The sequence below is a fragment of the Balaenoptera musculus genome, chromosome 6 (genome assembly GCF_009873245.2).
Source record: "Balaenoptera musculus isolate JJ_BM4_2016_0621 chromosome 6, mBalMus1.pri.v3, whole genome shotgun sequence".
NCBI lineage: Eukaryota > Metazoa > Chordata > Mammalia > Artiodactyla > Balaenopteridae > Balaenoptera > Balaenoptera musculus.
This window is the reverse complement of record NC_045790.1, coordinates 7,535,402-7,555,525: the sequence shown is the minus strand read 5'-3', so window position 1 is coordinate 7,555,525 and position 20,124 is coordinate 7,535,402. Positions and strand designations below refer to the sequence as shown.

At 45.3% G+C, this 20,124-nt stretch overlaps 1 protein-coding gene across 4 annotated transcripts in view; it reads left to right on the top strand.

The window, feature by feature from the left end:
* The window catches only part of GATA4 (GATA binding protein 4), a 79,036-nt gene that overhangs the window by 52,127 nt on the left and 6,785 nt on the right, over positions 1-20,124 (top strand). For 3 of the 4 annotated variants that reach the window (XM_036856778.1, XM_036856777.1, XM_036856776.1), the window contains exons 3-4: positions 14,549-14,718; positions 15,735-15,860. In XM_036856778.1, the coding sequence (XP_036712673.1) occupies positions 14,549-14,718; positions 15,735-15,860 (296 nt within the window). The remainder of the gene's footprint in view (positions 1-14,548; positions 14,719-15,734; positions 15,861-20,124) is intronic. The other variant, XM_036856779.1, reaches the window with a different exon arrangement.

The window sequence follows — 20,124 nt, the reverse complement described above, 5'->3', positions numbered from 1 at the left end:
TTTTCTGAATATATATATTTTTTTCTCTTTAATTCATCTATATCTGTTACAAGATTTAAAGCAGAATGTGACTTGAGCACTGCATTCCAATTCACAAAACTTGGCTCTGAGTTACTTTTCAAGGACTTTACAACACGTCTAGGTAAGCTTATAATTTTGCTACTCTAAACAATACTTTTCTTTGGAAAGCAAGTCCGGTGGATAGTTACTCCCTTCAAGTTGGTTCAGTTTAACATACTAATTTCTAGAAGCCTGGCACATGCAGTCAGTAACTACAGGGGATGGAAGGTTTTGAACATGTCTATAACGTGCCTAATATATCCTAGAGATATGTACAAGGATGCCTGTTGCAGCATTTATTACAACAAACATTGAAAACTACCTGAATATACATCAATAATGAAATTGACAAACTAAATATGATATGTGAATATAATGGAAAACTATAAAGCAACTAGCTCCACATGTATCAACATAATTAAAACGCAGAAGCATATTAATAAGCAAAAATAAAACTTAAGGATACAAATCATGTTATTTCTATGAAGTTTAAAACATGCAAAAAAATTACATATTGCTTTTTAAAAAGTATGCATATATATTACCAGAGTAAAAACATTCACGTGAATGATAAACCTATTCAAGATAGAGGTTTTTTTCTACTGAGGGAAGGAGGAGACGGGGATCATGGGATGGATACACAGGAATCAACTATCTGCAGTGCTTTATTTCTTTTAAAAATCAGAAGAAAATACGGTAAAATGTTAAGATTTAACAAAGCTAGGTGCTGGCTTCAGGAGTGTTTTAATATTCTTTTCTTCTCAATTACTGAAATATTCCATGTTTTTTAAAAAGTAAATTTGTAAACATGATGTACAGTGTGAGGGCATTCATGTAAATTTAAATTTATACAAAGCCATACTTACAATGTTCAGAGGTACGTATATATGTGTGTAAGAGTATAAAAATGAATTGGAAGAATATACACTAAATTCAAAATAGTGGTTGGTTAAGAGATGGTGATAGGGAATAAAAGGGATTGTTATATTATTTTTGGTACTTTTCTGTAATTCTAAATTTCTAAAAATGAAAATTATAATTAATAACAGAAAATGTCTGGAAATAGAAAATTTGTTAGCCACCATTGCCTCTGAGGAGGGGTATAATGGTAATGGTGGAGACTTTTATTTTTCATGTGACATCTTTCTGTACTGTTAGAATTTTTTTTTTTAACATCTTTATTGGAGTATTGTTTGAATTCTTACAGCAGTTATGATATATACAATTTAAACATAAATTAGGGGGAAATAAATAAATAAATAAATATATGAGAAGAGTTACAATGTAGTGCCAAGTTAGATGATTCAAAAAGTAGGGAGCTAGAAATCATCTTGTCCAAATATTTCATTTTTGAGTTGCGGAGACCAGAGCAAGAGAGGTAACATTACTGTTGCTGAACATTTTGGCCTCCAGTTGCTTCTGGAATTGGTTCTCATTACTCCCAGCCTTTAAATCTGGTAAATGTAGTTTGTGATATTGAAGCGAAGGCTGAACCCCATTCACATCATAGGCAGAGAGTCCTGAGAAACACTCCTGCAGCTATACTTCTGTGCCCTCTAGTGGTTGGAGGACTTTCCTCAAGGCCGCTGTGTGTAGATATAGATATGTCCAGGGGGATTTGGGAAGAGTCTGGTTCATCCTTTCACCCAATCGGCTGCACTTCTCTGCCTTTTTATGTCAAGCTTCCTAAATAAGATTCTCTTTGAAGAAATGGATCTGCAGCTTAAAAAAAACAAGTGACATCAAAATCACTGGTGCAGAGTCATTTATACATTTTATCTGATACTAATCTGGATAATTTTCAAACTAGGAAGGCCCTCGATATGTGGTCTGACACCCCTATTTTACAAAGAAGATCCTGGTCATAGGCGGGTACAATGAGTGCTGCCTGGGTCCGTTGCTAGGGAGGGACACCGTCTCCTGGCCCTGCTGTAAGTGATCTTCATCCTTATTTTTTGTTTTGTGTTATGTCAAGTGAATTCAAAGCTAAACAGAGCCCTCCTGACTCTCCTTAGAATCACATTTCATGCAAAAAGCTTGCAGGGTAACTAGGTGGATTAGCAGGAGAAGAAGATATAAAGTGCTGGTGATTGAGTTTAACCTTAGTTTGATTAAATAATCCCCACGAAAGCCCCAGAGGGGGAAATAGTCCCGTGTACACAGTTCTACACCGTAGCGCCGCTCCCCTTCTGAAAGGCGTAAATCTCCCCTGAAATGCCTCCCTAGCATTCAGAGCAATAAAGAGGTCACATTATATCTCCATAAATCTCCCCCAGCTGGCTGGCTGGTTGCTGCCATTCCAGGAGGTGAAAGGAAAGTTGTTTCCTTTTGACGGCCACTGGGCTGGAAGGAAAAGCCTTTTCCCTCCAGACCCATTGTCTTGATCCCTGAGGGAGCTGGTTTGGCAATTTGCTCAGTATTTCCTTTCCCTCCTGCCCGCTTGTCACAAGCTTAAAGAGGGGTTGCAGAGTCAAACGGGCCCAGACTGCCTTGGTATAAGTCTCCGCCTATGACCCTGATAAAGGGCCTGGCGATAGCTCCCTCTCAGTCTTCCTAATTAATAAAAGGAACAAGGTCTAAACAAGCGGTGTGCATGGGTGTAACTGAGCATTAGAAGCCAAGCCAGATCCGCCGGGGTCTGGGGCCTAAGCCTGCCGAGGAGGCAAGGCTGGGGGGCCCTTGGGACAGGAACCAGGGTGCTCTGAGAGATGACAGCGGGTCAGTTAGACTGAGAACCTGCTTGGAAAATGGTGGGAGATAAGATGCTCTTGTGGGAAATCAAAAAAGGGAAACTTCCCTGCTCTAAATGAAACATATTACTACATGAAACAGTGACGATGCTAGTCAGGGCATATTCATTTACTTTATTACTTTATTTAACCTATAAAAGAATTATTTATTGCAATTAGGAAATAAATTAGCATAGTTCAGTATTCAGAATGTTCACAAGAACATACAGTGAACAGTATCCCTGAGCTACCAGGTTACAGTCTCCCTGGAAGCAGGTCATTATTATCAGTTTCTTGTCTATCCTCCTAGAAGTATTTTTACTGTGCATACAAACAAATCTGTGTATAGATGCCTACCTCTTCTTTTTTTAAGAGAGTGTCATATGCCCTATTCTGTACCTTCTAATATTTCACAGCATATTTTGGAAAGAATTCCATATCAGTGTATAAAAGATTTTCATTCTTTTTTTTTTTTTTTTGATTTTCATTCTTTATGGCTACACAGTGCACCCTAATTGAATTAACAGTAGTTCCATGTTGATGAACATATAAGTTGTTTTCCCAATCCTCTGCCATTGCAGAAAAAAATGCCACATTGAGTATCCTCGTACGTGAGCCATTTTACGCAAGCGCCAGTGCATCTGCAGGATAAATTCCTGGAAGTGGAATTTCTAGATCAAGTGTGCAAGTGTTTATACTCTTCCTGAGATATTGTCATGTTGCCCACCTCCCTAGCCCCAGGCAGTACCATGTCCTGCTCTCCATCAATATCTGCCTGCTTGTTTCCCCACACCCTCCTCCCAGGGCACAATTAGGTAACTGAGGCAGGCTGGCAGGAGGCCTGGACTCCAAGGAGCCAGAACCAGCGCCGGACTTTGTCCACAGCAAGATTGGCAGGCAGCTTTTGGGCTTCCCTGGTGGCGCAGTGGTTGAGAATCTGCCTGCCAATGCAGGGGACACGGGTTCGAGCCCTGGTCTGGGAAGATCCCACATGCAGCGGAGCAACTAGGCCCATGAGCCACAACTACTGAGCCATCGCTTCTGGAGCCTGTGCTCCGCAACAAGAGAGGCCGAGACAGTGAGAGGCCCGCACACCATGATGAAGAGTGGCCCCCGCTCGCCGCAACTAGAGAAAGCCCTCGCACAGAAACGAAGACCCAACACAGCCCAAAAAAATAATAAATAAATAAATATTAAAAAAAAAAAAAGAAGTACCAATGACCAATAAATATATTAAAATATATTCACCCTTACTATAAAAAAAAAAAGATTGGCAGGCAGCTTTTGATTAGCTTGTCATACATCCCCACACTTTCTGGTCCTGCCCCCTGTGGAAAGGACCTTCGTCTTTCCCTCTGTGGGGTGGAAAGAACAGTCTGTGCCATAGTGGATACCTGAGCCCAGAGAGGGCCACCTTTGTGGGAGGGGAGGCACCTGGGCCCGCGGTGGAGAAGACACTTTGTCATTGGAATGAGAGGATCATGGGAAACTGAAGAAATGAAGCAGACATCTCTAATCCCTCGACTCCTAGGCAGAGATGCTTTTGAAAATTAAATTAAAAACTGTATTAGTGTTTGGGATTAACAGATACACACTAGTATATGTGAAAAAAAATGGTATTAGTTATTTTGTAACAGCCTTATTAATATGCATTATGCAAGTAATATGTAATTTACATTCTGTAAAGTTCACTCATTTAAAGTGTGCAATTCAGTGGATTTTAGTATATTCACAGAGTTGTGCATCCGTCTCACAATCAACCTGAGAACATTTTCATCGCTCCAAGAAGAACCCTGAACCTATTAACAGTCACTCCCATTCCCTCTCCCCCAGCCCCTGGCAACCGCTAACCAACTTTCTGTCCTTGTGTATTTACCCATTCTGGGCATTTCGAATGAATGGAACCGCTCACTCAGTGGTCTTTTGTGACCAGCTTCTTTCATGGTACATGATATATACTTTTTTTTTAAAGGAATTCCTTTATTTTCATTATTTATTTATTTATTTTTGGCTGTGTTGGGTCTTCGTTTCTGTGCGAGGGCTTTCTCTAGTTGCGGCGAGCGGGGGCCACTCTTCATCGCGGTGCGCGGGCCTCTCACTATTGCGGCCTCTCTTGTTGCGGAGCACAGGCTCCAGACGCGCCAGCTCAGCAGTTATGGCTCACGGGCCTAGTTGCTCCGCGGCATGTGGGATCCTCCCAGACCAGGGCTCGAACCTGTGTCCCCTGCATTGGCAGGCAGATTCTCAACCACCGCGCCACCAGGGAAGCCCCCAATATTATTTTTAACCATCCATTTCCCCCGAGCTCAGGGCTTTTGCATTGGTGTTCCCTCTGCCTCTAGCCCTGTTCCCCAAATACAGAGATGCTTATTTAATTAGCTGCTGATTTAATGAATTTGAGCTGTGTTACAGGAAGAGAAAATCTTAACATAGTCCATGTAATTGTCATTTTAAAAAATCAACTCAAATGTTCATATTTTTTTACTGCAGCTTAGTTTTCTTACTCATTCCCCTATCAGTGGAGATTTGGGTTGTTTCCAGTGTTTTGCCATGAACATCTTAAAAATAAATATTTCTCTCTTCCTCTGTCTCTCTCTGTGGTGGTGGTGGGGTCCTTTTGATGTATTCTCATGAATTATTAGAGCAGTTTTATCACTAGCAAGAGTGGGCTGGTTTTTAATGCATCATGGAGCACTTTTCCACATCCATCCATCTGTATATATAATTATATATACACATATTCTGTCAGCCGAATTATGACGTTTGTCCAGGAACATGCATCTTGGTGGCCAGGCAGGCAGGCCAGGGGCAGAGCCTTCAGATTTACACCATCCTACTGCTGCCTCATTAGACGCTTTAGGATGCTGATTTGTTGAAATCTGATGGGTCAAAATGCACTGAGTTTCTGTTGTGTGCTGAGCACTGCAGATGGAGTGACCCAGCCTGAGAGCAGCGTGGTGCTTGGAGGGCGAAGATCAGGTCACGAAATGTTCTAGAAGCTTAAGTGAGTGACTCACCATCTCTGGACCTTGGTTTCTTCCACTGCCCATCCACGGAGTCACCCAAACACCTCTTCTAGTTTTCGAGGCTGTGTGCTTGCCCTCCAGAAGCCTTAGAGCCAGCACAGGGCGACCAGGATGAGGGGCCGTTCAAAACTTAACCAGGCCCAGAAAAGGAAGGGTAGGGTTTGGGCTCAGTACCCGGAGTCCAGGAGGCAGCAAACATTTTCAGTGGCTGATGGCCACCCAGGGATCCCGTGGCGGTAGCCGAGCCAGAGGCCGAACCCAGCCTGAACCCAGCCTGAACCCAGGGAGCTGGGAGGTTGTCAGTGGCCAACTAGAGAACCCAGCATTTAGAGCAGTTTTAGGCACCTCTTTCCTTGCATTCTGCGTGCACCCTGCCAGGGAGGTGGTGACACTGGGGAGAAACGAGTGTGCAGGGGACCACAGGGCAGTAAGTGTGTCAGGGTTGTAGGTCTCCTACCTGGAGTTCGGCCGCGAGTGGCCATACGTCTGATTTTAAGCCTGTTGTCCCAGAATTAGTGGTAATAAGCACCTTTCCCTCAGAAGCGTGCCATTCTGGATGATGAGGTGTGTGGCATCCGAGCCAGCCCGAGGGGTGTTAGAAAAGAGGAGAGCCGGTGGTTCCGGGTTTAAGAGGGTGGAGGCTACAGGACGGGGTGTCTGCTGAACGCAGCAGCCTATGGAGACCCTGGCTAGTCTTCACTCAACGTCCGCAGGCTTCTTCCCCAGGCCCCGCGGGGAAGACTCCAGGCAGCTCATCCACTGGGTGGAAATGGATAGGAGGGAGCCCGCAGAGGACGAGGAGACCACTGGGCAAAATAGTGTTCATAGAAACACTTACTGTTAGGAGGACAAACTATCGACATTAGCAGGAGTTTTACAGTAGAACTTATAACACAACACAATCTTTGAGTGTTTCCTGCTTAGTTCATTTGCCTACTTTGAAGACGGTCTCCCAGCCCGTGGATCACAGGTGGGAAGGGCCACAGTGACCCTCTCCTGGGAGTCTATGTGTGTTTAACTTCCAGATCCGGCAAATGAAGTCACATTCTCAGAACCGAACACCGTAGAACTCTACCTGGCCATGTGGCAGTCTGTATCCATCATGGACTTAACCTTGCACATGCAGGAGGCTCAGGACGTTATGGTCACTGAGGGTCAACTGTGAATTCTACAGCACCGAGACATTTCTCCTGGGCCAGTGACTGACCCATCTGTCATGGGGAAATTTTTACGCTGTAATTATATCCCTACCTGTGGGGATTCTTGAAGGCCACAAAGATGCAGGCTAGGAGGCATTTCCCAAGCTGGTGTGCTGGAGAGCACTGAAACACACGTGCCCTGAGACGCTTCTGTGATCAGATGAGCTGGGTAAACAGGGCATACCTGAGTCCTGGACTTCTTGTGGTCCTCGCCACTAACATGTCACGTTGCGACCCTAGACTATCTTTCACGTACTGATTTTCAAACTGTTCGTGTTGATGCTGTCTGCTGCTGGGAAGAGAAGTGAGTCCCCGACAGGATGGTCAAACCATCCATCTGCCGGCAGGAGCTGGTGGGACTCTGGGCCCACGGTTAAGAGGCTGCCCAGTCAGTCTGGGTTGAAATCCCAGCTCCTCTATTTCCTGGGCAAGACCTAACTTCTCTGAACCCCAGGGACATTCCTCTTTCCGGCCCTCCCTCCCACTCTGCCCTTGCTGTGCACACAGACCAGGTAGGAGTGGAGGTAGATACTTGGGAGCCTGTAGGTCTTCAAGGGAGGAGCAGGGGGTCCACGGAATGGAAAGACAGAGGCTTGGCTCTTCCCACAGCTCCTTCAGTCACAGGCATTGGTTGCCCAGCGAAGTCTTCGCCTCATGTTTCTCTGTGTGATGTGTAATTTCTCTTAGCTTATTAGGAGGCATAAACTCTTGGGAATATGCTGTAAATATTTTCCTCCAGCCTGTCATAGCAAGAGTTGTTCTTCAACCTCTTCTTTCTTTCCCTCCCTCCCCTTTTTTCTTTCTCTTTCTTTCTTTCTCCCTTCCTTCCTCCCTGCCTTCCTCTCTCTCCCTTTCTTTCTTTTTTCTTTTTCCTTCTTTCCTCCTTCCTTCCTTCCTTCTTTCCTTCCTTCCTTCCTCTCTCTCTCTCCCTCCCTCCCTATCTCTTTCTCTCTCTTTCTTTCTTTCTCTCTCCATCCCTCCCTGTTTTTGGTGCTTTTGTTCCTTCCTTCACAATGTCCTTGCTTCTTTGTGATTTTCTTTTTTAACCTGACTCATTCTTTAACTCTCACCTCAAGCCTGAAGCCAGGGTCCTAGGTAAAATGCTGGAGGGGGGTGTGTGTGTGTGTGTGTGTGTGTGTGTGTGTGTGTGTGTGTGTGTTGGGGGTTGTGGTGGAAATCTATTTCCAGTACAATTACAATATTCACCTGGAGAAACGTTTAAAGGTCTCTCATATTATTCCGTGGCTATCCAGAAATGCAGTGCGCTGAATGTTTCATAGAGATCATACTCAGCTTCCTTGTTTGTAAATTTCTAAAGCTGTCTGCCCCTCGTGGATCGGGGTCGGGATGTAGTGGATGCTCTCTGTGAACCCCAGCGTTTTGCTCTGAGCGCTCAGAGGCAGGGGGCCCGGCTCGGCTCCCCAGGGCAGCGGAACCGCTTCTGTTCAGCAGGAGCTTCCAAAATAGGTGCTCTAATCCCGCCAGCAGGACGTTGCCTGAGCTGTGTCCGCCCTCCCCGCGGCAGCAGCCTGTCATAGCCTGGGCCTGACAAAGCCCAGAAGACCGAAGCCTCAGGAGCTGCCCCGAAACCTCGAGGTTTGTTTGCTGCTCACCAGGCGCCAGCCCCTGGGACAGAGCCGGGCCTGTCAGGAAATCCAGGCACAATCTCTGCTGAACTTTGGATGGGACTCGGGGCTGGGGTTCAGCCTGGGACGTCTGGGTGGGGCTGGGGACTTTGTTCCTGAAGCCCCTTTGGCTCCGGGAGGTCTCTGGGCGGCCCCTCCCCTCTCTTTGCCGGCCTGGAATCCCCTCTGGCCTTGATTTGCAGCACTGAGTCGCTACCCTGGGCATGGGTAATTTCCGTTGTATTTGTGTGTCTTCCCTCCCCAGATAGATCGCAGAGAGATCTAGGATGGCTGAGGATGTGCTGCTGGGGGGAGGGCGGGGGCCGGGTAGTGATGCAGCCCAGGCGTCATTGCAGTTTGTCACATTTAATGTAATTATTTGCTTTGAGTTGTGCATCCCCAGCTAGACGGAAACAATTCTGGGCAGAGATTTTTGCCCCAACTTTACCTAGTATATCTCTACGTCCAGCATTTGCTACAAAGGCAAATAGAGCAGACACACACGGCAAATGTTTGGGCTCCCCGCCAGAAACCAGATGGACTCAGCACCTGAGGGCTGAGGGACAGGAGGGTCTCTCCCACCCGGGCTCGGGCTCAAGGCCCAGCTCCCCTAGCAAGTGGAAGCCCCTCCGAAGAGGGAAGGTGTGACGGACACCCCAGTGGTGGAGCTCAGAGCAGAGCCAGGCTCTATGACTCTGACCCAGCGGCTGGCACACGCATGGCCCCGTCCCTCAGCCTGAGCTCTCTCTCCAGCAGTCAGGAGACAAACCAGCTTTGGTGTTGCCAGCCGCGATCCCGGCCTCTGAGTCCCCTCCCTCCTCCCCTCCACCTCCCCTCTCTTCCTCTCCTGCCTTGCCTCCTCCCAGCCCTGACTTGCCCGCTGGCCTGTGGGTGGGTTCCCCCAGATGGATGGAGCCGGGCGTGAGAGGTCAGGTCCTTACCCGTGATGGCGTCAGCTCTCCGTGGGGAAGTCGGGGTGGGGTCCTTCAACCTCCCGGCCCCCATTTTTCCTTCAGGCACTTGGGTGGGAGCAGTCTGCCTTAATTCCTAGGACTTTCGGTACTAAATCAGATGCCGAAGAAATTAGGCTGGGTTTGTTCCCCTCTTTAAAAAGAATTTTTTTAAGTGGGGCATGGATGGAAGTGAGGAGTTAGACCCCCATTCTTGGGGTGAGGGCACAATTCATTGTCTGCTTTTGGTTCCTAAAATGATCATGAATTAATATTTCCCATGAGCAGAGCCCCGAGACCTGTCAACCTGCCTGCAAGTTCATTCCCTGCCCACAGGTCTCAAACTGGGCCAAGTCTGAGAATGATATACAATTTACAATTCTGAGAAAAGGTCAGATACCCAAATCTCCTGGCTCTTTTATCTGTGCCCCCCCCCACCAATATCCAGGCACCAAGGTTCTCCCTGGTTGTTCCCGCTCCCTCCCAAACCCTCCAACCCTGACAATAACCCATCATTGTTATCTCATGTGGTGTTTGCAAAGCACTTTACAGCCATTGTTGTTTTTCCTCTTATTTACAAAGTACTTTACAACTATTATTACAAGTCTTTTCTCTGAATGTGGGGTAAAGCTGACCCACTTCCGAGAGAGCTGGATTCCCACTGCCTTCTTTTTTTTTTTTTTTTTTTTTTTTTATAGCTACTTTTATTTTTATTTATTTATTTATTTTTGGCTGTGCTGGGTCTTCGGTTCGTGCGAGGGCTTTCTCCAGTTGCGGCAAGTGGGGGCCACTCTTCATCGCGGTGCGCGGGCCTCTCACTATCGCGGCCCCTCCCGTTGCGGGGCACAGGCTCCAGACGCGCAGGCTCAGTAGTTGTGGCTCACGGGCCCAGCCGCTCCGCGGCATGTGGGATCCTCCCAGACCAGGGCTCGAACCCGTGTCCCCTGCATTAGCAGGCAGACTCTCAACCACTGCGCCACCAGGGAAGCCCTCCCACTGCCTTCTAAGTGGTTGGTCCAGTTCCCGTGATGCCCGGCACTGGGTGGGTGGGGCTTTCGTAACTCAAGGCCGTGGCTGTGCCCTTCCTTATTAGCCATCGGGCTGCTGCCCACTTGCCCTCGGGAAGTTCCGCCGAGTGCACGTGTGATGCAGTGGTTGTCAGCAGGCTTCACACCGTCAGATGATGGTGCTGGTTTGGGGCTCCCAGCCTGTCACCTCCCACCTCCCCCGGAGTGGGTGCTAAACAGCAGGGTTTGAACCTCTTTCTCTCCCTTCTTCAGTTCAAGGGGGGAAATATATGTATGTGTCAGATGCAAGAGAGTAAAACAGTCCCTTCCCCCAGAGTGTACTGGGAGTTGCTTGAAGTGATCAAAAAATTTTTTTTGTTTCGTTCTTATTTTTTTTTCATATTTTAAAAACTAAGCAATTATAACAGTACAGAACGGTGTTTTTAAAAATGAAAAGTCCGGGGACTTCCCTGGTGGCACAGTGGTTAAGAATCCGCCTGCCAAAGCAGGGGACACGGCTTCGAGCCCTGGTCTGGGAAGATCCCACATGCCGTGGAGCAACTAAGCCCATGCGTCACAACTACTGAGCCCACGTGCCACAACTACTGAAGCCCACGCGCCTAGAGCCCGTGCTCCGCAACCAGAGAAGCCACTGCTATGAGAAGCCCGCGCACCGCAACGAAGACCCAGCGCAGACAAAAATAATTAAGTAAATTTAAAAAATAAAAAATAAAAATGAGAAGTCTATACAATTTGATTAGCCTAATAGAAGCCCCTTCCTGGTGGTCTCAGCTGCCATCACCGTGTATTTGGTGTTTTGCGTGATGCATTTTTCATTTAACATGGGAGGTAGGCATTTTTCTTTATTGTTAGGTTGTCTTTGTCATCATCATTTACAATTATGTAACGTTCCATTGAGTGGGTCAGATGGCAAGATTTTCTGGTAGAAGATATGGAAACTTTGCCCGTTTGGAGGTGTGGTGGGTTGTAAGGAGATGTGGTGCGTCTGACGGATGCTTTTAGGAAGCACGGCCTTCACCTCCCCATCCTTCCTTTGGCTGCTGTTGTGACGCCTGACTCTTCAATCTGGGACTTCTGCACTTCCTACCCTAGGCAAGAAGTCTCTGCCACCATAATGCCCAACTTGTTTAAGATATGTGGCCCAAATGAATTCAGTAATATTTACTCATTATTGATACTCTGGCCCAATCTGCCCAACCAGGTCATTAGCATTCTGAGCTCCTGTGACATCTATCGGAGTGCTGAAATAGCAGACGCTCAGGAAGTATTTGTCGGTGACAAATACACACTTGCCAACCTCCAGTGCCTTTCCCCAGCCTGTAAAATGGTTGCTTGACTGTGTAACCCATTCTGTGTGGCAAGAAGGCATTTCTAAGGCAAGCCTCGGTGCTGGGTTCTCAAGGTAGTCAGGCCAGTAACCGGTAGAGAGACCAGGACTGCTAGGGAGGCTCCTGGGCTGAGATCCTGTCCTGGATGTAAAACAATAAATATGAAGAGAAAAGGGAATCTCCCCTCCAGAGAAGAGGAATGGATGGAGAAAGACCCTCTCCCTGTGCAGCCTTCTTTAGATGAACTGGAACATAGGAAAGAGGTTGGTTTGCTTATCTTCAAAAGGAAAAGAGTGTGAATCTTCATCGGTGAGAGGCACGTTCTGAAATATTTATGAGTGAAATGACAGAATGTCTGGGATTTTCTTCAAAAGAAATCAGGATGGGGGAAAGTGGGTGGAGGTATACATGAGACAAGATTGGCCACAAATTGTTGGAAGCTGGATGGTGCTTAAATAAGAGCTCATTTTCCTATTTGGGCCACTTTTTAATATGTTTAAATTTTTTCATTGTTAAAAGAAAAATAGACTAATTGGGTTGTGCTCTGTTTGGACTGGAAAGGTGATGTAAAAATCCCACCATCGTGATTTAGACAGGAATGCAGAGGATTAATTTAGAGGCTGTAGCGCCATCTAGTGTTGATTGCAAACACGCTGCAAAATGAGGACATTGCCAGCGCCCCTCCTTGGGAGGACATTGCCAGCGCCCCTCCTTGGTCTGAGGGCCTTTTGTGAGCCCCCCTGGCCTTTCCAGTCCCCTCACCGGAAGGCTGGGCCGAGGGAGCAGGGCCACCGGGCAAGGGCAGGTGGAGGGTGACGGTGCAGGTTGTTCACTCCACGCCTCCCCCGGGGTTTGGGGAAGCAAGCCGAGAACAGGAGTCATCGTGTCATGTGCGGCTCTCAAGGCAGGTGACCTTGCTGGAGGGTTCTCAGTGTGACCCAGGTGCAAAAATAGCCTCTCTTGTGACCGGTGTGTGCTCAGCTCCCCGGCCTGAGCAAACAGCCCCTCACACCTGCACACTGTTTACTCATAGTTACTTGTTTGCAGGTGCAAATGACTGTTTGTGTACCCAGAGTTGAGGAGAGGGCCTCCACCATCCTCTTCTCCAGCCCGAGTTCCCTCAGAGCAGGTAGCGAGGCCACAGAACTAGCAGAATGTGCGGCCTTAAACCCCAGGGTAAGGGGCTAGGCTGGTGGAGGGAGAGCGCTTACCCTCCTCCCCAAGTCTCTCCCCTGAACTAGAGAAAAATCCACTTTTGCCTCTGGTAGTAGGATAAGAACAATCTGAACACCAGGGTGGCTGTATTTAGGGACAGAAAATTTAGAAAGGATATAAAAATTTTCAAAATAGGAAGCATTTTGTATACATGGAGTATACTTGGAGTCAGAGAGACTTCTGGAAGTTCTGAGCCAGGCTTTATGTAGATGACAAGGAATAAGGAAACTGGCCCAGCCTGTCTCAGCAGGATGACTGAAATGGCCATGAGTGAGATGAGTCAATTGTTAAATTCTATAGACATGGAAGACAAAGGTGATGGGGAGGGAGGGGCATGTGAGTGAGTGTAGGGCAATGGCAGGGATGGCCACGTTCCTGTGGACGGGTTCCACTCTAAAGCACCATTGCTCATAATATGCACCTTTATTTTATGTTCCAATAAGCAAGGAAAATGTCAAACTATGACACAGCATATCATACAGATACATTGAAATGATAAAAATGAATTACAGTCTTTTTCTGCAGGAAAGTTTGAAAATTTCAAGAACTTTCAGAAAAAGATAGTCCCTCTGGCTCAGTAATTCTACGTCTAGGGGAGTATCCTAAGGAATAACCAGAAATGCTAAGATTAGTTTTCAAAATGAGCAGTGTCTACAAAACAAAAGTCAGAAACTGGCTAAGCAGAAGTTCAATGAGAATAGTTAAAGGATGGTGCAGTACTAGCATGGGATAATATACACTAAAATACATTTATGAAGAATTTCTAACATGGGAAAATGCTTTGGTATGAAGTGAAAAAACGGGCTCAAAATGATACAGCTTGACCTCAAGTAGACAAAAATATGTCAATATATAAAACATTGCAAAGGATCTAACAGAACAAAATGTTAATAACATGGTGATCTTTGAGTTACAGGATTATGTATGATTTCTATTTTTTTTTACACATTCCAGCATTTAATTGTCCCGAAGTAAATATTTATTATATTTTTATTGAAAAGGAAATGGAATCTCAATTTTGAAAGGGAAAAAAGAGAGAAAGAAGGTCTTGAGTGGAACTCAGTGTTAGGTGAAAACCACCCCCGCCCAGGCTCTGAAGGAGAGAGAAATCCAGGCGCTGGTGGTCTCTGCCACACTCCCTTCCCTTTCTCATGACCAGGGAGAGCCTGCTGTGTCTGGGATGCCGGGGGTGAGGTCCGCTTGCCAGGACAGCCCTCTGAGCCGGTTCCCAAGGGTTAGGGCCGAGCGAGGAAAAGCCAGGCAGCCCAAAGCGATCCGTCTTCCACTCCTTGCAAGGAGAGGGCATTATTTCCTTGGTGTCTAGATTCTCCGCTGTGAGATTTCTGGCATAAACAGAGAACTAATCCTCTGTGTTGTTTCCCACCCAGTAGATATGTTTGACGACTTCTCGGAAGGCAGAGAGTGTGTCAACTGCGGGGCCATGTCCACCCCGCTGTGGCGGCGGGATGGAACGGGACACTACCTGTGCAACGCCTGCGGCCTCTACCACAAGATGAACGGCATCAACCGGCCCCTCATCAAGCCCCAGCGCCGCCTGGTAAGCCAGTGCCGGGCGCCCAGCAGCCAGGCTTCTCTCCTTCTGTCGGCTCCTGGCTTCAGGGCTCGGCCTTGGTGGGAAATTCCTGGTTTTGAATTTGGGGCTTCAAGTCATGTTTCAGAGAAGGTGAAGGGCTGGGTGAGTGGCAAATAGTAATTTCTTACACCTTCAGAGTTGGCTTGAGCTACGAGGACGGTCCAGACCATTTAGTTCAACCCCTTAATTATGCAGAAGTGAAGAGTGAGGCTCAGAAAAGCTAATGGCCTTGCCCATGGTCACTTAGATACTGAGTCTCCGCTTGGGGACCAGAGTCCAGACTTCCTGCTCCCCGACCCAGCGTTGTCTGGTGTATCTCCTGTGTTCACATCAACTCCACGAGGAAAGCTAATTCATCCTTTCTGTGTTGTGACTTACCCTGTTTTCAGTTGATCCCTTGATAAACCCAAAGACCAGGGAGATTATGGGGGGCGTGCTGGGCCCTGTGGCTGGGGAAGAGTTGGAACCAAGTTTTTGTCTCCTAGTTTCCTGGTCTTTTCTACTAAAATTTGATTTTGACCAATTCGAACTAGCTTTCACAGATATTAGGGAAAGAAGAACAGAGGGGATAAACCCTGGTGCTTCCCTTTCTTGAGGTCAGTCTTTGAAGACACTCAGACACAGTAATTCCTCACCCCCACTCACTCCCGGCACCTGAGGCCCAGATTCATTCTACTTTGGGGAGAAGCTTTTCTGCCTACAGTATGCAGGGCTTGCTGGGCTTTTCCCTGACGCGAGTGACTGATAATGTTGCTGACGCCGCAGTTATGACCAGGATTTGCCATCCCCTGCAGCACAGCCCTTTTGCTCCCGCGCCCCCAGGAGAGGCTTAGGGACGCGGCATCCGAGCATCCGGTGCGGTGGCTGGTCTGAGACTCTCACACAGCCATGCCCCTCGCTCGCTGCCGGTGAAGCAAGATGCTGCGGCGCCTGCTGTGTCCTTGTCCTTGGACCTGAAGGGTCTGTCTCCTGTGTTGCAGTCCGCCTCCCGCCGAGTGGGCCTCTCCTGCGCCAACTGCCAGACTACCACCACCACTCTGTGGCGCCGCAACGCCGAGGGCGAGCCCGTGTGCAACGCCTGCGGCCTCTACATGAAGCTCCATGGCGTAAGCGTCCCCCGACCGTGTCCCGCGCTTTCCTCCACCGCTCGGGTCTCACCCCTCTTCCTCCCTGCAGATCATAATTCATTTTCTCCTTCTTAACAAAGAAATGTAGATCTGGAAGGGACCTTAGAGACTGTCGTAGTGCGTTAGGGTTGCTATAGCAATACCATAGACTGGGCAGCTTAAACAATAGCAATTAACCTCCATGATTCTAGAGGCTGGAGCTCCGAGATCAGAGGCCAGCAGGGTCGAGGGAGGACCCCCTGTCCAGTGGCAGGCTTCTCTCACTATGTCCTCACTTGGTGGAAGGGGCAAAGGAGCACTGTGGGGTCTCTATTATAAGGGCACTAATCCCATTCATGAAGGCTCCACCCTCATGACCTCATCACCTCCCAAAGGCCCCACTTCCTAATACCATCACCTCGCATGTTAGGTTTGTGCACGTATGAATTTGAGAGGAACACAAACATTCAGACCGTAACAGAGACATTGCTGTGGAACATCATTTCCATCTTTAACATTACATAAGTCTAATTCCCATTTCACAGTTGAAGAGACTAAAAAATAGTCTATATGTGTGGTAGTATGATATATAACAAAGGTAACAATTCAATGGATAAGGGATGGCTTTTTAAGAATGATTGTATTGACATAATCTGGAAAACAAAAACAAAACTTGACCTCTACCTCCTACCAAAAGCAAAAATAAACTTGGATGTATTAAAGATATGAAACGTAAAACATCTTTAAATAGAGACAATAAAAATACTAGAAGAAAATGTAGAGGGGGAGTATTTATATAACCTTGGGGATGGGAGGAGAAGTTTTCTTCAGCAAGTTTTCAAAACTCTTAAGCCATAAAAGAAAACTTAGATATATTTGATTGTATAACATTTCATATTAGTGTATGGAAAAAGATACCCCAAGAAAGTAAAACCAATACACACATACATGAGAAAAAGGATTAATATTTCCAGAATACAGAGAGCTTCTACAAGCCTCTTTTTTTTCTGGCCACACGGCTTGTGGGATCTTAGTTCCCCAACCAGGGATCGAACTCAGGCCCTTGGCAGTGAAAGTGCAGAGTCTTAACCACTGGACCGCCAGGGAATCACCAAAGCTGTTTATGTTCTAATTTGGAACAATCTCCATTACATAGTGCTTAAAAATGAAGTCCGTGCAGAACACTGTACATAGCATGGTTCCAGTTTTATAAAGAAAGAGGGAGAACATAATTTATATGTAGTTGCTTATATATACATTGAACACTTTTGGATGGACGAATACACATACATATGTATATAGATATGTACATGTGCACACATGTTTGAGAACTTCTTAAAATGTAAGAAACAGGCTGTTATTCCAATTGCCTCATGGGCAGAGGATTGATAGTAGTAAGATGGGAGGGGTTGTTATTAACTTAATCTCATGCATCTTTTCATGTTTTCTTGTTATAATGAGCTTAAAAATGTCTAAAAATAGAGAAAGCCCACGCACAGCAACAAAGAGCCAACACAGCCAAAAAAAAAAAAAAGTCTAAAAATATAGTTAAGAATACTCATAAGAAAACATATTGACCCTTGAACAATGCAGGGGTTAGGGGTGCTGACCTTCTGCAGTCGAAAATCCATGTCTAACCTGTAGTCTGCCCTACATGTACGTGATTTCTCCTTACCTGTGGTTCCACATGTGCAGAGTCAACCAACCATGGATCATGTAGTGCTGTAGTATTTACTATTGAAAAAAAATCCCCATTTAAGTGGACCCATGCAGTTCAAACCCATGTTGTTCAAGGGTCAACTTTTGCAAGAAGTGTATACAAGGATACTTGTTGAATCATTGTAATAATGAAAATGGAGAAAAAAAACCTTTGGGAGGAAAATGGTTAAAGAAACTATTGTTCTTCAATAGGGGAACGATAAAAGGAACTGATAGAGGAATATTATGTAGGTATTAAAAGGATTGTGTCTGTAAAAAATTAGAAATAGAATTACTATATGATACAGCAATCTATTTCTGGTATAGATCCAAAAAGAATTGAAAGCAGAATCTCAAACAAATATTTGTATGCTCATGTTCACAGCAGCATTATTCGCAATAGCCAAAAGGTGGAAGCAACCCATGTGTCCATTGATGGACGGATGGATAAGCAAAATGTGGTCTACACATACAATGGGATATTATTCAGCCTTCAAAAGGAAGGAAGTTCTGACACAGGCTACAACATGGATAGACCTTGAGGACATGGTGCTAAATGAAAGAAGCCAGTCACAAAAGGACAAACACAGTGTGATTCCACTTATATGAGGTCCCAGAGGAGTCAAATTCCTAAAGACAGAAAGTAGAATAGTGGTTGCCAAGGGCTGAGGGGAGGGAGAAGTGAGGAGTGACCATTTAATGAGCACAGAGTTCAGTTCTGCAAAATGAAAAGTGTTCTGGAGGTGGATGGTGGTGATGGTTCATAGCAATGCAAGTATACTTTTTTTTTTTTTTAAGGAGTCTTGAAATTTTATTCAGTTTCAAGGGTACAGACAAGAAGCAAATTTCACAAAGAAATAATGCAGCAATGTAATTACTGGCTTGGATGGCTGTACTTGAGGTTGTTCAGAGTGCTAAGAACTATCTGGATTATCGGCTATCCAGTTTTCTCCATTCTTCAGCTCTTTGCCACACGAGGATCCATTAGTCCTAACTAGAATGGAAATGAGGTGTACTTACAGAGATAATATTTTATTCTTAGGATGCCAGAAAATGTAGAACATCTTTCTGAACTAATAGAGGCTTCGGTCTGTAAGTGGGTCACTTATTTCCCCAATAGGTTTACCTCTAAGTCAACTTGAAGCACAGCCTTCAGGATTTCAAGCTTAAAAAAATGGTTTAAACTGTTTTCATCCTAAAATATTTTAAAATGGTTACACTGACTGGAAATTCCCTGAAATGAAACAGCTCAGTTATATTTGATAACTTTGTAGCACCCCAAATTCATTAGACACATTTAATGCATAGTTCCCAGACCTGCAGTAATACAACCATAACCATTCTAATCATATCATAGTTTAATAAGATATTGATTGGTCCCTCTAGATAAAGTCTACAAAGCAAAGGACTGAGCAGATCTGTTGCCACGTCTCCTCAACGGCTCTATAGTAGGCACAAGCAGTTGAGCTTTTATTTTAACTAAGGTTATTAAGAGTTACTAAATTGACAGTGATAGAGTGAATTTGTAAAGTATCCTTACCATTTTTTCAATTCATTAAGAAATGATGATCTTAGAATAAGGATAAAGCGATGACAGGTGCATTGGAAAATTAAAATGATTGGATTTGATATGGCTGCTAGTAGCCCACAGTTAAACAGAAGGAAAAAAAGTGGGGAGGGAAAGGCTTTCTGATCCACACCAAATTTCATACAATTACGCATAAGATTGTGTTTAGGTACAAATCCACTGCAATTCAAGTTTTTAGACAGAGGCCATTTATAAATTCATTATTTTGAAGTCAAAAGTACTTATCTTCTAGATCCCACTTAAATAAAGTCTTCTTAAAAACTTATTTCTTAATAATCATATTTTAAACCACGAGGTTTCAGTAGGCTGGTGAATAGACATACTCTCTATCAATACTAGAGGACTAATACTTTACATGAAAGATCATAGCAAGGCAGTTTACCAGAATTCTCAGAAATGCACATTAGCCTATATTACATGGCACCTGTAAATAGCATCTGAGGAGATTTTTACAAAGATAATTCAGTAGTCTAGGTAATAATGTACACTAAAACTTTGGCACCTGTGTTACATTTTAAATCAACCAATAGTTCTATCAGTTCCTGCAAGCAGCCTACTTGAATATGACAGTCGACTCATCAGTAAAATTTCAATGCCATTTATCAACGTGTTATGATGAACAACTTTAATTAAAATAAATTCATTCGCCTAGGATTTTAATTGATTTTTATAGATGAGAAGGAACCTGAATGATTCTATTTATGATACATTTATAAATCAAGTAAGAATCTGGCAAGACCTCCAAAGCCAGTGGGAAATGATTTGTCTGATGCCTGTGGTGGGAAGGGTATAAAGCACAGCTGTTAAAAGATGGTGACTGGCAGAAAACAAAGTTCTTCTATCTTCTAGTGACCCTGGCAGAAAAAAATACTGCTTCAAGATTTGGACACACATAAAGATACATCTGCCAATGCAAATGTCTATCACTAGGTCCCCTCTCCTTTTAAAAAAGATATATTAGAACATGCATTCTCAAAT